Source organism: Actinia tenebrosa, unplaced genomic scaffold, assembly GCF_029948245.1.
Source record: "Actinia tenebrosa isolate PJP-AT-01 unplaced genomic scaffold, QUT_ActTen_1.0 PGA_scaffold16__25_contigs__length_10494907, whole genome shotgun sequence".
NCBI lineage: Eukaryota > Metazoa > Cnidaria > Anthozoa > Actiniaria > Actiniidae > Actinia > Actinia tenebrosa.
In genome coordinates, this window is record NW_028292576.1 from 4,777,609 (window position 1) to 4,796,151 (window position 18,543).

Genomic DNA, 18,543 nt, shown 5'->3' on the forward strand with positions numbered 1-18,543 from the left:
ATCGCAGATCTTTATGGAATACGGAAACCTCAAAGAGAAGATCATCTTGGAATGTTGGTGCATCTTTAGATGCCGCATGTATTCGTGTAACTGTTCCTTGGATATTTCACCGCCGTAGTCGCTTACGATGGTTTCCAGGTAAGACTTACTTGGTGTATAAAATACTACGAGAGATCCTATGTTTTCCCTAAAGGGCTTAGAGACACTGGTAAGCTGCTGCGAGAGCAACCAAACGCTAATGTTGTCATGCCTGCCGCTAAAGGCGAGCTTCACTAATTCGGAGGTGCGCCTTTTTACGTCGTCCCCGCAGGCGATGTCATCCAATATGAGCAAGGTTTGCGTATCTTTAGGGAATTGTTTGTGCCAAAACTTAAGATGTCCAGATAACTCATTGGGGTCTAAGATATCCACAAAGAAGTCATCATCTTTCACTCCTATGCCCGTCCAGGTGCGGTTATTCACGTAGGTGGGGCAAAGTAGCACGATATAGTCAAATCGGTATCTAAAGGGTCGTAATAGCTGCTCTACTACGAATTGGGTCTTTCCGCAGCCGGTGGGTCCTACTATCAGAGCGTTACAAGGCATGTGATCTGGGTTCATAATATACTAGGATTTCTAACGAAATCCACTAGTGAAAACCGTAAGGTTTTCTGATATATATATGGAGCCTACGGAAGCAGTGCAGAGAATCGTTAACGACGTTAAAGATAAGAGAGACACCATCGAAATGCAAAGGGAGGAGATCAATCGATTAAAAGAGCGCGTGCAGGAGTTGTACGATGAAATGTGTGGTCTGAAGCGCGCGGAAAGGTTTGGTGCGCTGTTAACGATGGCCTCATGGGCTAAGGAGTCCGTTAAGGACTTTATGAAGTATCCCATATGAGGCTTATTAAATTCTTATTATATATGGAGTGCGTGCGATGTAATAAGGAGTTCAGCTCTAAGCAAATGCTCGAATATCACGTCGAAAAGAAGGTCTGCAGAAAGTCGCGGGAGAAGCGCTGTGAACACTGCGATCGTCTATTCAGCAGCAAGCAGATGTTAAAGTACCACGTGGATAACAGAGTTTGCCTGAAGAACATCTGTGAGCGCTGCGAGGAAAGCGTAGATAGCGACTGGCATCAGTTCCGCTGCTTTACGGGCTATGATCTTATCGCTGTGGCCTGTGAGGAACACGGCGACGTTGCTGCGCGTTGTTGTCCAAATGAGACTATTATCCGTTTGATACGTCGTAAGAAAGAGATTGACGACCGCTTTGCATGGTTCGACCGCGTTGAAGGTGTGCGTTGGGAAGACAGAGAATACTGGGAGGCGGATTGTCCAAAGTGTGGGTGTAACAGAAGCGAGCAACATATCTGGCAATGTTCGTACGTGAGCGCAGAGTGCCCCAAAACGTTTCAAGAATACGTCGATCGCCTTGAAATGGCGCGTGCAAAGAAAAGAGAGGAGATTAAGAAAACCTCAGGGTAGGCCCATACATGGGTTTAGCGAATCCAGGAAACTATTTTGAGATGTCCTTTATTATTATTTATTTATTATTAATAAGAATAAATAATAATAAGGCATTCCTTAAAATAGTTTCCGGGGAATTTAATAAGATCTTAATAAGAATAAGGCCATCCTTAAAATATATGATAGCCTACGCAGCAGCATTCCTAGGAGGATTACTAATTACCCTAAGTATATATGGACTGTATTACATGCGAACCGCCTGCTGACTGCATCGTTAAAAAAGAGTCGCCGACCCTCATCGTCGACGACCCTACTTTAAACGCGCCTAACCACATAGAGGAGACGGGGCAACCCTTCCTTCAATGTCAAACACCCACCGCCCATCCTGCTTACCATGTGAACGCAGGTGGGTAAATTCTTCGCCTTGTATTACATACCGAACCCTGTCAGGCGCCCACAGGGAGTATTCTACATTGTCGTATTTGAGGAGTAACCGCATTCGGTTTAAATCCTCGAAGACAACGTAATTTTTTATTTCATATGCGATACCCTCAATCAAATCACGCCAATGCACTTGCTGGATCATATATCCTATGAAATATCTTTAAATGCGTTGTCAGAGTGTCCGTGGTTTTGAAAGACTTACAGCACCACCTACAGGGAATTCTCAATTGCTCAGCGTATGCGGCAATCGCACGGCAGATGTCGTCGTAGTCGTTGCTTATGAGCACCTTGTAGCCGTTTTCTTCATACCTTTTCAGGAGTAGTTGCTGATCTGGCGATAATCTACCGTCACCCTTAGGGGTTTTTAGCTCAATGCAGAAGCCTCGGTAGTGCACGTGTGCGTTTAACAGTAGTAAGTCAGGTTGACCTCGTTGGTAACCTTTTTGCCAGCACTTTATGCGCTTGCCATCGCTGTCCTGCAATTCTCCTAAGCCTGGCGCTATACGCATCTGAGGGTAAAACCGGCGGATGTAGTTAACCACCTTCTTATGTAGGTCAAATTCGTTTTCTATCTTAAATACCAACTTATTTGGGGTGTCAAAGCGCTTTTCTATTTCGTATTTGCCGGTCTTCCTTAATGCGGGTAGCACTTCCTCGAATACCCAATCACGAAACTCCACAGCTTTGGGTAGCTTAGAGCTAAATATCAGTTCATACAAACCAGGCTCCGAAATAAACACGGAATGTGGATGAATAGTAGAAGAGCGGTGATTTGGAGCCCCTTTTATGTCAACCCACCTTTCCTTGTATTTATCGGAGACGTGATCCCTAATTGCGTCCCTGGAACGTTCATAACCTAACGCAGACGCCACTTCCTTCGCTTTGAAGTATAGTTTTTCGCCTTGCGCAATGCATTGCAGTTTTGTTTCGTTGTTTTGGAATACGCGTAGCATCGTATATTTGAGAAATATTTTAATTTTTCGTTCATTTTGTTCACGAAACTAGTAGGCGACGCTCTTTAGTTGATTCATTTCTATGCTCAGTTGCGCGTCAGACACGACAAAGACGTAGCAGTTTATCTTGTCGCCGTCGCTCGCACTGGTGTTCTTGGTGCGCTTGATCTCCAATGTTATACCATCCTGCGTATTTACTAGACGTAGGCCATGACCATGTAGGTCTTCATCGTTCGTCGTGCGCATGTCAATCCACAGCGCATACTTATCCTTAAAGAATTCCTCAGGGCTAATTTGGTCGCCCAACTTACGCATTGCCTCCCTGTACACGTCTGCGGGCTTTATCCCCTGGGAGTAGACCTTGTTTGGAACGCCGTTGACATTCACCCCCACGTTAGTGATGTTGGGGTTGTGGAAGGCCTCGGAGTTGCGCTTACCGGCCTCATAGGGTTTGGCGAACACCAACATCAGCCCCGTGAGACTTCTTCGGGGGAGGTTAATACTTTGGTTAATAACCTCATCCGTCTTATCCAAGAAGCTAAATGTCTTGTACATTACTACGTGGTCGTAAAAGAATGCCTTGCCGGAGCTGTATTCCATGCCAGCGCTACGGGCCAGCTCTTCGCTGTACACGGTCTCATACTGCAGCTCTAAGTTGGTAATGGAGTATGGAGTTGTTGTGATAAGTGCAGTGCTTAGCCCACCAATGATGTTATTAGCATCTGCTAAGGTTACTTCAAACTGTAACTCGGATAACTGCCTGGGGTAGTACACACCGTGATTTGTGATTACTTCAAAGTCTAATGGTATGACATACTTACTACCATAGGCTGTCTTTATTCGCTTTGCGTCTGCTACTGCGGTTTCCCCACTGCCGTCAGTAGGTTGCGTTTTCGTAGGTGTGCGGACCTTACGTAGAATGACACTACCAATTCCTTGTTCTATCCTTTGCGCGCGGTCAAATGCTGTTAACCATAAATCTTTGTAGGTGGTGTATAAATCATATCTATTTAAATCCAATAAAGATACCCCAGCAAACTTAATTCTCATCTTAGAAACTAAGTTTCTACCCACGTTGTTAACAATAATTCTTTCGTCTGTGGGGTCAGACTGCACCGCTAAGTCGAACCTTAAAGCCAAGGTGCCAGGAACTAAGACTAGGTTATCCGTTAGGCGGGGCACGCCTACGTACAAGGTTTCTCCTGGTTTTGCGCTGCTGGGCGTGAATGTGACCCGGTGAAAGGTGCGTTCCGCTTTCAGTCCGCCAACCTGCTTAGGTAATACGTTGGGGTTTAACTTCGAGCTTATCATATATAATGGAAGAAATGGATTTTGACCCCCTTACCGAAGAAGGCAGAGTCGATATTAACGACGACGAATATGAGTCCTTGCTTTCTGATAACAAGATAAGCAGGCAAGGTGTTTTTGAAAAGCTAAGACGTAGGCATGGTAAAAGGGCTCGCGAGGCCATGAATTCCTTAAGGAATAAGTGGCGTAATAGGAACCCTGGTAAGACAATGCCAGAATACTTAAGGCTTAATATCTTAAAACCAACGCAAAATGTCGTCGTAAATATCCCTAAAATCGACGCAAGTTCCTACATGGATCGCTTATTACGTTCAACCGTCCCAGAACCACCCAGTTCAACATGAATCTCAGAACTCCAAAAGCAAATGGAAGCCGAGTTGGAGGCTAATAAAGAGCCGGACGATTTCGAGAGAATCAAGGAAGAATTTCCAAACTGGGATGCAACGAAGGTCCAAGTAATGTACGATACTGAAAACGAATGGGATCGCGAAGTCGTAATAGCTAGGCTAGCAAGAGCCGGCTCAAACCCATACGTAATTAGGGATATCAATGGTAAATACTATGCAAACAAAAACATCCCTAAGACGCTTAAAGACGCATTAGGAAAGCCTACCTTACGAAGTCGGTTGGAGGAAAGCGCGGCAGACACTGCAAAGGTGGTCCAAGCATTTAGCTCCTACGTAGATGAAGTCGCCCAAGAACGACAGCAAGTAAATGAACAACTGCAAGGCAACATAGTAGAGGAACAAGCTGAAGAATTAATGCGAGCCGCTGAAAGATATGAGGAAAAGGAAAAGGAATTAAGGTCGGCATTGGAGGAAATTGAAATGCTAAAGCAGGCGATGGATGAGAAAGAAAGTGAGTCCATGAAACAATTCAAGCTTGCCGTCAATTCCGATGAAATGGAAGATGAAGACAATAAGAATAGAATTGGTAAATTGATGCGTGAAAGGGATAAAGCCAGATCAAACTTTGACCGCGCAGTGGCAGACATTGGAGACAGAGACGCTGAACTTAGGCGCGTAGGGATATTATTAGAGTCCTCGGTAATGCGGGAACGGCAGCTTAACACGGAAATCAACACCAAAGAAGAGCAAATTCGGCAAAGAGATCAGGCCATTGAGGACTTGGAGGGTCAAATACAAAGGCAACGGGAAGTCATCGAGGACCAAAACCGCTCTGAAGAGGAAAGGGAAGCGGCTCAAAGGGAATTAGAGGCTCTTCAGGAAAGACTGGTGGAATTGCGTACGCAAAGAGAAGGCTTGGAAAGGGAGTTGGGGCTTACCACCAAGGAGAAAGTAAACAAAGCTCTCATAAAGTATGGTATTCCCTTAGTTATTTCAGTTGCTATTTCAAGCGTAATATCAGCTATCCTTTACGCTATTAGGGCAACAGGCGCGGGCGTAAATAAATTAGGGGCTGGCTTAACCGAATTAGGAAAAAAGATGGCAGCCTCCTTACCAGGGCTGCTTGGTAGCGTAATTAGCTTGGCACTTAGGACCGGCGGAGAACTGTTAAAGTTCGTAGGTAACAACATCTGGATATTAGTAGTAGCTATTGGGGTGGTCCTCCTGAAGAAGATGAAGGGTTAGTCTTATCCTTGTGCGTTGCTGGGGGCTTATCGTCGTCAGGCATCCTCGACTGGGGACAAGTAAAGATAGTATTCGCACCGCCTTGATAATGCGGCACCAGGGGCATGGCGGTCATGGTAGAAATGGTCTAATGACTCCAAATAGCATCCGCCACGGCACCGGATCTCGAATAGGCGGTATTTATCCCAACGAAACCTGGATACTGGGAGGGATCCGAGGGGTCAGCATCGCTGGGGCGAACTTGAAGCTTTGCATATTGACAATTGGCTATCATATGAAAAGTCACCGACGTTAGGTTCTCCGCGCTTGCGGGCGTGAGCTCAAACGTGAAATGAGCCGGAGCCCTGTTATTTGTCTTTTTCCTGTAAGGCAATGATGGGGTGTTGGTCTCGTCAACGATCCTAAACCCGGCATTGCAGTTATTCCACCCGCTAATGGTAATGGTGCACATAATCAATCCCAAACCCCCGACCTTCACCCACAACCCAGTGTCGCGCCAACTGTCACCCTTTCCATACCCCCCATCCTCCAAATAATGAAGAAACCAGTCCTCTTTTGTGTGTGGGTTATTCATATATCCCAGGCAACAAAGTTACCTTCTAGAGACTAACCACCGTAAGAGTGCTAATACTCTTGTGGTTATAAATAGTATCCCTTTGATTTTCTATGCTATTTACCGTAACCTTTCCCGTATCGTCTACGCGTATTTGCAGCTTTACCTTCCCGTGGCAATCGGCGACCATGTGGAAAGTCCAAACGGAGTGATTCTCGGAGCTATTCGTTGGCGGCTCTACGGAGAAATGCGTAGGCTCCCTGTTGTTTGTCTTCGTACGCATAGGCTGCAGTATGCCATTGTCATCCAGGAACCTAAAGCCCACGTTGGCATGGCTGCTCGTGCCAATGCAAATGCTGCATATTATCAGCTTCTTTCCTGAGTAGTTCAAATCCACGGCCATTCCTGTGACATCAACCCAAGACGCCTGGTTGTATTTTTTCTCACCTGTGTAAGTCGTATAGACACAATCCACTCCAGCTACGTAGGGGTTGTTCATCGCCATATATAATAGCTCAGACCAATGCTTGCGGTAGCCAAGCCGGCTTTTAGTAAGTTATGGTCATATTCCTCAGGTATCGTAGGCAGGACCTTCTTCTTGATTACGTTCTTTGGTTTCCCTGCAGGATTCTCTACGTGCTCCTTCTTTGGCTTCTCCACGAAATGGGGAATGTTCCTAAGAGTGTCAGAGTTCACGTCATTCATCCCAAACTTCATATCCTTAGTAGCTTGCTGCAGCTTGTTGTTATAACCCACGACGGAATTGGCGTTAATAACCAAATTACTTGCCATTAACCAACAACCAGGACTCAAGGCATAATCTAGCCGCACTTTAGATTGCTGCACCGCAAGTTGATATCTTTGAACTGACTTAGAAATATCATTCTCGATAACAGCGCTTTCGAAGAGGACAAGGAATACTTGTTGTGTTTCCTGCGACGCACCACTGGCATCTACGATGGGGCTGCGAGTGCTAACCTGTGCTCCTAGAATGCAGTAAACAAAGGCTTCGATGCTTCGATTAATCCTTGCTAAATTCTTTAGGCCAATGCCTTTTGCGTCAAAGAAAGGCGCCCAAGGATACTTCTCTTTGCTTTGAATAAAGTAGATTAGATTTCCCTTCGTTCCGCTGCCTCCTAAGTCTGAAAATTCGTAGGAGCTAGGATATCCCATGCCCGGCGTTTCTATGCTGGCACCAACATACGGAGCATAGGTGTAAGTCTTTCCTAAACCATGGGCGGCACCCTCTTTGTTGCGAAAATCAGGGTTGGTAAGCTTAAACTCATTCCTTAATTGCTCCCATGCGACTTTGTCATATTTGTTATCCTTTGGGTTAAAGACAGTGTCACCAGGAAGCGGCACTCCTAACTCAAACAATATCCTACGAATAGTAAAAGCAACGTGGAATCTTAGGAAAGGAATATGGAACATATCCGCGGCTATGCCACATCCTTTAGTAGCAGCCCAGACAGCAAAGTTTAACTGCTGCGGCCAATACCGCATGTTGGGACCTGATAACCATTCTCTGGATTCTTTCCCTGAGGTATGTTTCATGGCAGTTTCTCGAAAGATGTCTCTGACTTTTGTCTTGAAGGTTGTAGGACCCACGGGGATTTCTAAGGAGGTAACCATCTTAGCAAAGTCTTCCGCATCTTTGTTGTCGTAAAATGGGTAATTCTGGGTGGTCACTACTAGATTCTTTGGGAAGTTTGCCTCCTTTTCTACCGTCTTCCTATTTTGAATCTTAGGATGCTCGGCGGTCGCCTTTGGCTCCAAGTCCGCATTACTGTACATTCTTTCGCCGTTGAAGTAAATCCCATCTGGTCTTCTTTCGAACTTAGTGGGATCTGCATGCGGAAACATCTTCCTAAATGCTCTCCAATTCCAGTAATCCCGGTTGTCATGATGTGGCTGCTCCTCAATATCATTCCCAAAAGCGTCGTACATTAGTATATATAATGGATGTTATACCATCAGCACCTCCACTTTATCCTGAACTCCCTAAGGAACCTAACCAACTAAACGCTGAAAACTGTCGTCTGAATAAAGCGAACTTAATCCTGGCTTACTTGGAAGGGCAGGCAAAACACTATGAAAAAGTTAGAAAGAAATACGTCAGAGCCCGGAATACGCTACATAGGATTGCGATAACTTCAGGATCCATATCTGTTATGTTAACGGGCTCTGGCGTTGCTACTTCGCTTACTGGACCGGGAATAATTGTTGGAGTTCCTTTGGCCGGCGTTGGGGCAGCCTGTGGTATCATTTCGGCTGTTGCTACGGGCATTATGAAACAGTTGTCAAGCAAAATATCAAAACACGACACGACAATAGCTCTGTCAAGGGCTAAAGTAAATACCATTACCGATCTTGTCTCAAAGGCTTTGCGTGACAGAAAGATAGACGACGTAGAATTCTCGCTTATTCTGGCCGAAGAGGAAAAGTACGAGAAATTAAAGTCGGACATAAGGAATAAAAAAACAATCGTAAAAGATCTTTCCGAGGAATCTCGCAAAAAGATCTACCAAGAAGCCAAAGAAGAGCTTCAAAGAAAACTCGCTCAGTAAACATCTGCTTTGAAAAGAGCGTGACAGGATTCTATTTACATATTGAACGACAGTCTAGAAAATATGCAAATTAGAGTGTAAGACATAAATATAATAATTTTCACATACGTAAGCGTCCTGTGTGTCTGGCGTTCGCTTGTGATCGTGGACTTTGGATCTGGGGAGGCCCAGAGTCCCGAGTTCAAGCCTCGCTGCAGACACATTTGGACCGGTTGCTGTGAGTGAAAAAAAAAGCCTCCCCCACTTACAGCAACCGTAAAAAAAAGATAAAAAATGCAATTCAAGAAAAATATATGTGTGTACTAGAGGGCCTCTGGCGCGGGATGAAATAAGCCTCGTAAGCTCAAAATGTAAAAAACCCCACTGGGGATAGCTTGGTGTTCTGTGCGATGCGTTCCCCAGTGAGGTTTCTGGCAACGCCAGTTTTGCATTTTTATCTTCTTGGAATCCATCCTAACAGGGGGTGGTTGGGGTCTATTTTGTAAAATATTTCGTAGATTACGTCAGGGTAATAAGGAATATCCTTATCCAGGCGACAAAACATCCACTCGGCTTTTGTCATATCAGAAACCTCAGGAATAGACTTACCGGTAATTTCAGACAAAAGATAGGGAATAGCTTTGTAATATTTCCCTAGCTTTAATTTTTTCAATGTCTTCCGTAGACTTTGCGGGGTTGGCTCTTCTAAGTGGTCTATGATTTTCTTCTTTACTTCGTTATCTAAATATACCGGCCGATAACCTTGAATATGACTCATCCAGTCCCTAAAGTATTTAATTCTCTTATAAGGTGTTTTCTTACGACCTCCATTGGCGTAATACTGCTCTTTGGTAGCATTTGGTACGGCATTACGAATATTCTTACCACACTCGTAACACTGTGCTGACGTGTAATCTTCTATTTGCATTTTTTTTACCACAACAAATATACTTATTTGGTTTAGTAGGTACAAACTTGGGTTTCAGACACTTTATACAGAAGTCATAAGCAAACTCTTTACATTCATGCATATATATATCATAGATTTCGCAAACACAGCAGCAGTAAGGGAATCATCGCGTGGGTAATACCCGCTGCCGACGAATACATTTAGAGGGGCCTGAAACGCAGGTAATACCCGTGAAATTCGATGCTTAGTGATTCGGATTCCGCGAGTCCCCCTTACTGCTGCTCCAAGTCATCGCATTGTCGTGTTATGATTAGGTCCAATGTGTTACCAGACTCATGAGTTGGTGTTATAACATGCTGTTGTAAACCCATTGTCTCCAATAACTCGAGGAGTTTCAATCTGTGCGGGTCCCCAACGACGTTGACATGAATGTTGAAGTCGACAGTTATTAGGAAGGGCTCAGATGGGAGGATTATAGACTCAAGATAATCAGAAAACTCCTCAAAGAATAAACCAGTAGTCACAGGATGATTGGGAGAATATTGCAGACGATACACAATAACAATACGAATCTTGCGGGAACCCTGTCCAAGAATAATACACTCAGAGAACTCAAAAGATCGTTTCTCGCCAACCGCAACCTTAGTAGCTGTTATATTATCACGACACATCAGTGCAGTCCGCCACCAGTACGTCCCGTTCTTGGATGATCATACAGCTTATATCAGGGTGGGATCACCTCAGCTCTGTGCGCACAGTCCTTGTTATTTAACCAAGTCTCAGTAATGGCAAAAATATCCGCAGCACACGATTTAACATAACAAACAAAATCCGCAGATTTACTCTTGATAATAATATTAAACTCTATATTTAAAGAGGGTAGCACGGAATAGTTACAAAATAACTAATAAACTGGTGGCCCTCTTAATTGATCTTGTATTAATATTGCAGAATTTAATTGAATTCGTACAGCTCGTAGAATATCGAGAGTTCCACAATAAGCACTTCAATTAAAGTGCGACATTCCACAGCTGCGATTCTACGAGCAAAGTTATTGTGAGCCCGCATCGTAACTAATGAAGTGATGGGGTGTGACAATGAAGGCCAATCACGAATGAATGAAAGTATTGTTTTAGCCGGTTTGGGGTTATTCAAATTATAACCGGCTTGAATCGAACTGCTTCCATTTTGAAAGTTTGTAGACAGAACCGGCCCAGGATTCAATGAAATATCCATGAAGACTGTTATATTCAACGGAGGATCATGTCCAGCTACAGTTAGCGATGTCTGTCCGCGTTTTGTCCATTTCGTAAGCGACAGTTTGGTGCAATGGAATCCGACCCGACACGCCAGAACACTAATCTGAACAGGCGATGGCTGTACATTCGCGTAATAGACTCCACTTGTCCAATAATATCCTCCATGGATAGTCCCGTGTCGTTGTAGAGTAGATATAGTCGATAAGTTGAAGTTAAAAAATAATAACAGACTGAAAAAGCGATAAAACAGAGAGCCGTAAAAACACGTTCGCCATCGCTCAGGCATGACAGTGTATTATATATTAGTTGGGTCGGGTGGTGATGCGGGTCTTTTAGTTTTAAAGTAACAACGTTTTGATAGCACCCTTTACAAAAGTAATATTTATTTGTGCCCCCTCAGAATTGTAGAATATAAAGCTGGCCACCATTTTTTGATCGCCCCCTAAATTTTGACTAAAAGAATTGGTGGCTTCCTTCAATATCCACTAAGCCCCCCACCCCAAACACAACGTATAAATCATGAATAGCTAAACATTTTTTTGCGCTTTCTTACCTACTCTAATTTCACTGCCAAACCTTCTTGTTAAGCAACAGTCAGATCGTCCAATAATGAACACTTTGTCGACAATGAAAGTTTTTCCCAAATCAACAATCCAGTATGGATTATCTTGGGCAGAGATAGCGCAAAGAGTTGCAGAAGGTCCGCCGTTAGGAGAGCCATCAACGGCATATGTAGGGAGCCTTGCGTTCTTGTAAACAGATGATAACTCAGATGGCTGCTGAAGGGCAAGATTTCCTGGAAATTAATTATAACATGGTTTTGGTTATGTTAAGGGTTTAGGGTTAGAATTAGGGTTGAGGGTTAGGGTTAGGGTTAGGGTTAGGGTTAGGGTTAGGGTTAGGGTTAGGGTTAGGGTTAGGGTTAGGGTTAGGGTTAGGGTTAGGGTTAGGGTTAGGGTTAGGGTTAGGGTTAGGGTTAGGGTTAGGGTTAGGGTTAGGGTTAGGGTTAGTGTAGGGTAGGGTATGGTAGGGTAGGGTAGGGTAGGGTAGGGTAGGGTAGGGTAGGGTGGGGTAGGGTAGGGTAGGGTGGGGTAAGGTAGGGTAGAGCAGCAGTAAGGGGGACTCGCGGAGAGCCTACCGGGAGCGCCGGGTATTACCCTGCCCAAGTGCTATCTGTCCCCCGCGGGAATGACACGTGTTCCGTCATGTTGCGCGGTGATTTCCTTATTGCTGCTTTGTTAACATATTTGTCTTATATACGATGCACGAATGTAAAGAGTTTATTTACGACTTGTGTGTAAAGTGCTTGAAACCCAAGTTTAAACCCACTAAACCAAATAAGTATATTTGTTGTGGTAAGAAAATGCAAATAGAAGACGACACGTCAGCACAGTGTTACGAGTGTGGTAAGAATATTCGTAATGCCGTACCAAATGCTACCAAAGAGCAGTATTACGCCAATGGAGGTCGTAAGAAGACACCTTATAAGAGAATTAAATACTTTAGGGACAGGATGAGTCACATCCAAGGTTTACACCCGGTATATTTAGATAACGAAGTAAAGAAGAAAATCATAGACCACTTAGAAGAGCCAACCCCGCAAAGTCTACGGAAGACATTGAAAAAATTAAAACTAGGGATATATTACAAAGCTATTCCCTATCTTTTGTCTGAAATTACCGGTAAGTCTATTCCTGAGGTTTCTGATATGACAAAAGCCGAGTGGATGTTTTGTCGGCTGGATAAGAATATTCCTTATTATCCTGACGTAATTTACGAAATATTTTACAAAATAGACCCCAACCATCCCCTGTTAGGATGGATTCCGAGAAAATAAAAATGCAAAACTGGCGTTGCCAGAAACCCCACTGGGGAAGGCATCGCGCAGAACACCAACCTATCCCCAGTGGGGTTTTTTGCATATATCTTTCTTACGACCCCACAGGGGGTGAACTCCGGACGGCGTCCCAAGACACCCCCTGACTTTTCCAACTTTTCCTCGCGAAACCCCCCATCGCGGGGTTGAATCGCACTTTCTATCTTTTCTTTTCCACCCCTCCCCCCACGGTTGCTGTGAGTGGGGGAGGCTTTTTTTTCACTCACAGCAACCGGTCCAAATGCGTCTACATCGAGGCTTGAACTCGGGACTTTAGGCCTCCCCAGCTCCAAAGTCCACGATCACAAGCGAACGCCAGACACATCTGGACGCTTATCTATGTGAAAAATATTATATTTAATCTGCATATGAACCAGACAGCCGGCGTTCAATATGCAAATGAAATCCTGTCTTGCTTTTTTCAAAGCAGATGTTTACTGAGGAAGCTTTCTTTGAAGCTCTTCTTTCGCTTCTTGGTAGATCTTTTTGCGAGATTCCTCGGAAAGATCTTTTACGATTGTTTTTTTATTCCTTATGTCCGACTTTAATTTCTCGTACTTTTCCTCTTCTGCCAGAATAAGCGAGAATTCTACGTCGTCTATCTTTCTGTCACGCAAAGACTTTGAGACAAGGTCGGTAATAGTATTTACTTTAGTCCTTGACAGAGCTATTGTCGTGTCGTGTTTTGATATTTTGCTTGACAACTGTTTCATAATGCCCGTGGCAACAGCCGAAATAATACCACAGGCTGCCCCAACGCCGGCCAAAGGAACTCCAACAATTATTCCCGGTCCAGTAAGCGAAGTAGCAACGCCGGAGCCCGTTAACACAACGGATATGGATCCTGAAGTTATCGCAATCTTATGTAGCGTATTCCGGGCTCTGACGTATTTCTTCCTAACTTTTTCATAGTGTTTTGCCTGCCCTTCCAAGTAAGCCAGGATTAAGTTTGCTTTATTCAGACGACAGTTTTCAGCGTTTAGTTTGTTAGGACCCTCCTTGGGTAGATCAGGATAAAGTGGAGGTGCTGATGGTATAACATCCATTATATATACTAATGTACGACGCTTTTGGGAATGATATTGAGAAGCAGCCACATCATGACAACCGGGATTACTGGAATTGGAGAGCATTTAGGAAGATGTTTCCGCATGCAGACGCTAGTAAGTTCGAGCGTAGACCCGATGGGATTAACTTTAACGGCTCCAGGATGTACAGCAATGCGGATTTGAAACCCACGTTGACCAACAAGATAGAAGATCAGCCGAAGCATCCACGACATGAACCCACACATGTTGCGCCTAAACCAACACCCGTTAAGCCCGCTTGGCCAAAGGAATTAATAATTGGTACCAGTACCTTTCCTATTCCGGCCGTGGAGCTCACCGATAAACCGCAAGACATTAAGAAGCTCCCATTTAAGATCTTCGTGACACCATCGAAGTTTTTCATAGCCAAAACGAACGACGTTTTTCAACTAACACCACCAGCCGTGGAAAAAGTGAGTGATTACGCCAAATGGGCCGAAAGACCAAATATGAAATATTGGTCCCAGCAATTAAACTTTGCCGTGTGGTGTGCGACAAGTGGCTGCGGTATTGGCTATGACTTAATTAAACCCGATACCCAAACCGGTTCTATTTTGAGGTTTCATGTCTTGTTTACGATTAGGAGAGTTTTAAGCGAGCTTCAAGCCGTACTGCCATGGACTAATAGCTTTGTTTGGACCGGCACCAGATATAATAAGAGTGCCTTCATTAAATTATGTAGGGAGTTTAACGTAGCGAACCCCGACTTTAGGTTTAAGGGTCGATCTGAGAGTTCGGATGAATTTAACTTTCATTACACCAGCCCCCACGATGATTCTCTTACGGCATACTACACATCCACCCATAAGGATAGAAGCCAGTATAATTGGTTCATACCTCAGAAAGGTAAAGGATTGACAAAGGCAGGTTTGGTTCGCATAAATAGCAGCATAGAAGCATTTGTTTACTGCGTCTTAGGAGCGCAGGTAAATACCCGCAGTCCAATGATTGGTGCCCAAGGTGCTTCACAGGAAACGCAACAGGAATTCCTAACTTTATTTGAGTCCGCAATAATAGAAAATGACATATCCAAGTCGGTGCAGAGATATCAATTAGCGGTACAGCAATCTAAAGTGCGGTTAGATTACGCCTTGAGTCCTGGTTGTTGGTTAATGCCAAGTAATTTGGTTATCAACACTAATTCCGTCGTGGGTTATAACAACAAGCTGCAGCGAGCTACTAAGGACATGAAGTTTGGGGTGAATGACGTGAACTTTGATACTACCAAGGGCATTCCTCACTTCGTAGAGAAACCAAAGAAGGAACACACAGAAAAGCCAGCGGTCAAGAAACCATCAAAGCATATTCCCGCGTTACCGACCATACCTGAGGAATATGACCATAACTTATTAAAAGCCGGCTTAACAGCCGCAAGCATTGGTCTGAGCTATTATATATGGCGATGAACAACCCCTACGTAGCTGGAGTGGATTGTGTCTATACGACTTACACAGGCGAGAAAAAATACACCCAAGCAGCTGGGGTCGACGTTACCGGGATGTCCGTAGATCTGAACTACTCGGGGAAGAAGCTAATCTTATGCAGTATTTCTTTGGGAGCCGTTAGTAATGCAAACATAGGATTTCGTTTCTGCGACGACAATGGAATATTACAGCCCATGCGCGCGAAGACAAACAACAGAGAGCCCGTGCATTTCTCAGTAGAACCGCCAACGAATAGCGCCGAGAATCTTTCCGTTTGGACTTTTCACCTAGTTGCCGACTGCCATGGGAAAGTGAAGCTGCAAATGCGCGTAGATGACACCGGGAGCGTTTGCATAAATAGCATAGAAAATCGAAGAGATCGGCCATATAATCATGCCACCATTAGCACTCTTACGGTGCTTAGCCTCTAGAAGCAAACTATGTTTGCTGCCCCTTCTAACGAAGGGGACTTATTCCCTGTAATATATGAACCCACACATAAAGGAATATTGGTTTCTTTATGACTTAGAGGAGAGAAAGTACGAAAACGATAATTGGTACCACACCGGATTGTGGGTGAAGGTTGGGGGTTTAGGAATAATAATATGTACTATTAGCATTAACACGGGGTGGAGTTGTAATGCCGGCTTTAGGATCCTAGACGAGACCAATACCCCATTGCCGCCTTATAGGACAAAAGGTAATAGGCATTCAGTCCATTTTTCGTCGGAACCCAATCCAGTTAGCGGAGAAGATCTAACGCCCATGACTTTTCATATGATAGCTAATTGTCAATATGCAAAGCTTCAAGTTCGCCCCAGCGATGCCGCCAACTCTGGCGCCAACCCCGGCAACCTCCGAATAAATGGTAAGTTTGAAACGGCTGTAGACGCTGCTTGGTGTCATAAGGCCATTAGCACCATGAGCGTCTTACCTTTAGCACCAAATTATCAGCCCGGGGCTAATACCATATTTACTTATCCCCAGCCGAGAATACCCAAAGCACCCAATGAGAAGGACAAGATACCATCTAAGAAGGCGGCGCCTGTCGGATAGGAGTTACCTCTTCATCTTCTTCAGGAGTACCACTCCAATAGCGACAACCAAGATCCAAATGTTATTCCCCACGAACTTCAACAGTTCTCCGCCGGCCCTAAGTGCCAGGCCAATAACGCTACCAAGCAGGCCAGGCAAGCCGGCTGCCATTTTTTTCCCCAAGTCCGTCAACCCATTGCCTAATTTCTTTACGCCTGCGCCCGTAGCCTTAAGCGCGCTAAGGATTACCCCTACTACCCTTGAAATAGCGACCGCGAATGCAAGGGGAATACCATACTTCAAAAGGGCTCTTTTTACCTTTTCCTTGGTGGTAAGTCCCAGCTCATTTTCCAGGTTGTCCTTTTGCGCCTGTAATTCCGCAAGGCGTACCTGAAGGGTTTCTGATTCCTTTTGGGCTGCCTCCCTTTCCTCTTCGGAGCGATTCTGGTCATTGATTATTTCCTGTTGCCGCTTTATTTGCCCCTCCAGGTCTTCAATGGCTTGATCTCTCTGCCGGATTTGCTCTTCCTTGGTGTTGATTTCGGCAACCAACTGCCGCCGTTCCTCCAAAGAGCCGGCTATGGTGACATGCAAGTTCTTGGCTTCTTCCTTGCTCATGTCCAGGTCTCGTAGGGCAAGCTCAAAGGCCTTTTGGGCTTGGTCTCTATCGCGTAGGGCATTGTCTTTTTGTTCTCTCATTTCTATCGTTCGCTGATTTTTATCATTGATTTCTCTTTTTTGAGCATCAAGGAGTAGTTGGTTTTGTCTCATGTATTCTGCCTCCCTTTCTTCCAACGTTTCTTGCAGCTCCTTGACGTGTCTTTCTAGCGCGACCCTTTTATTCAGGGCTTCCAACCTTTCTAAGTCGCTCCTGGTAGCCACTTGAAAGCCTTTTAATCTCGCCACGTCACCCCTAATTTCACCATTTTCGTCGAAAAGGGATTGTGGTTTCGTACAGCGTTTTTTGTCAGGAAATCTCAGGTCTTGGACGCTTATGAGGACTCTGCCGCCACGCTCGGTAAGCCTTACTTCATCTGAGTCAAAGTTTTAATACGTATCTTTTAGCCGCTGCATGGCCGAGTTTACGGTGCCTAAGTCCTCTAGCTCTATGTGCTCGCGCGGAAATACGTACTCACGTACTCGGGGATGTCTTAGTGCCTTTGCAATTCTACTACTTAGGGAATCGTCGGGGGCGGGAAGCAGCGGTTCTTCGTCACCGTCGTTTATGTCTTCTTTAACTTCCTCAGTGGTGGGGTCAAAGTCAGTAGTTTCGTCTACCTCCATTATATATGATAAGCTTAAAGTTAAACCCCAACGTATTACCTAAGCAGGTTGGCAGACTAAAGGCAGAACGCACCTTTCACCGGGTCACATTCACGCCATCCAGCGCAAAGCCTGGCGAAACCTTGTACGTAGGCGTGCCCCGCCTAACGGATAACCTAGTATTGGTTTCTGGCACCTTGACTCTAAGGTTTGACCTAGCGGTGCAGCCCAGCACCAAGGACAAGCGCTATACCGTCAATAACGTGGGTAGGAACCTCGTTTCTAAGATGAGAATCAAGTTCGCCGGGGAATCCCTTTTGGACTTGAACAGGTACGATTTGTACACCACGTATAAGGATCTGTGGCTAACAGCCTTCGACCGTGCACAAAAGATAGAGCAGGGAATTGGAAGCGTTATCCTTCGTAAGCTTCGCAGCGATACCAACCCGGCGCCTACGGACTCCAGCGGAGCAACCGCAGTAGCAGACGCAACGAGGGTAAAGACCGCCTATGGTAGCAAGTACGTTATCCCTTTGGATTTCGAAGTGATTACGAACCATGGTGTGTATTACCCCAGACAGTTATTCGAGTTACAGTTTGAAGTAACCGTGGCGGGCACTACGAACGTCATTGGAGGCATGGACAGCGCAGTTAGCGGGGCTGTTGATCCCTATTCTATCACTAACTTAGAGCTGCAGTACGAGACCGTGTACAGCGAAGAGCTGGCCCGTAGCGCCGGCATGGAATACAGCTCGGGTAAGGCATTCCTTTACGACCACGTAGTGATGTACAAGACATTTAGCTTCCTGGATAAAACGGACGAGGTTATCAACCAAAGCA

The 18,543-nt window shown here is 45.0% G+C and overlaps 1 protein-coding gene and 1 pseudogene across 1 annotated transcript; both read left to right on the forward strand.

Moving 5' to 3' along the window:
- The window catches only part of LOC148910627 (uncharacterized), a 124,898-nt pseudogene that overhangs the window by 37,350 nt on the left and 69,005 nt on the right, over window positions 1–18,543 (forward strand).
- LOC148910630 (uncharacterized) lies at window positions 14,104–16,461 on the forward strand. Its single transcript, XM_089031373.1, has 2 exons — window positions 14,104–15,264; window positions 16,210–16,461. Exons 1-2 carry the CDS (start codon window positions 14,104–14,106, stop codon window positions 16,459–16,461), a joined length of 1,413 nt encoding a protein of 470 aa, XP_088887499.1.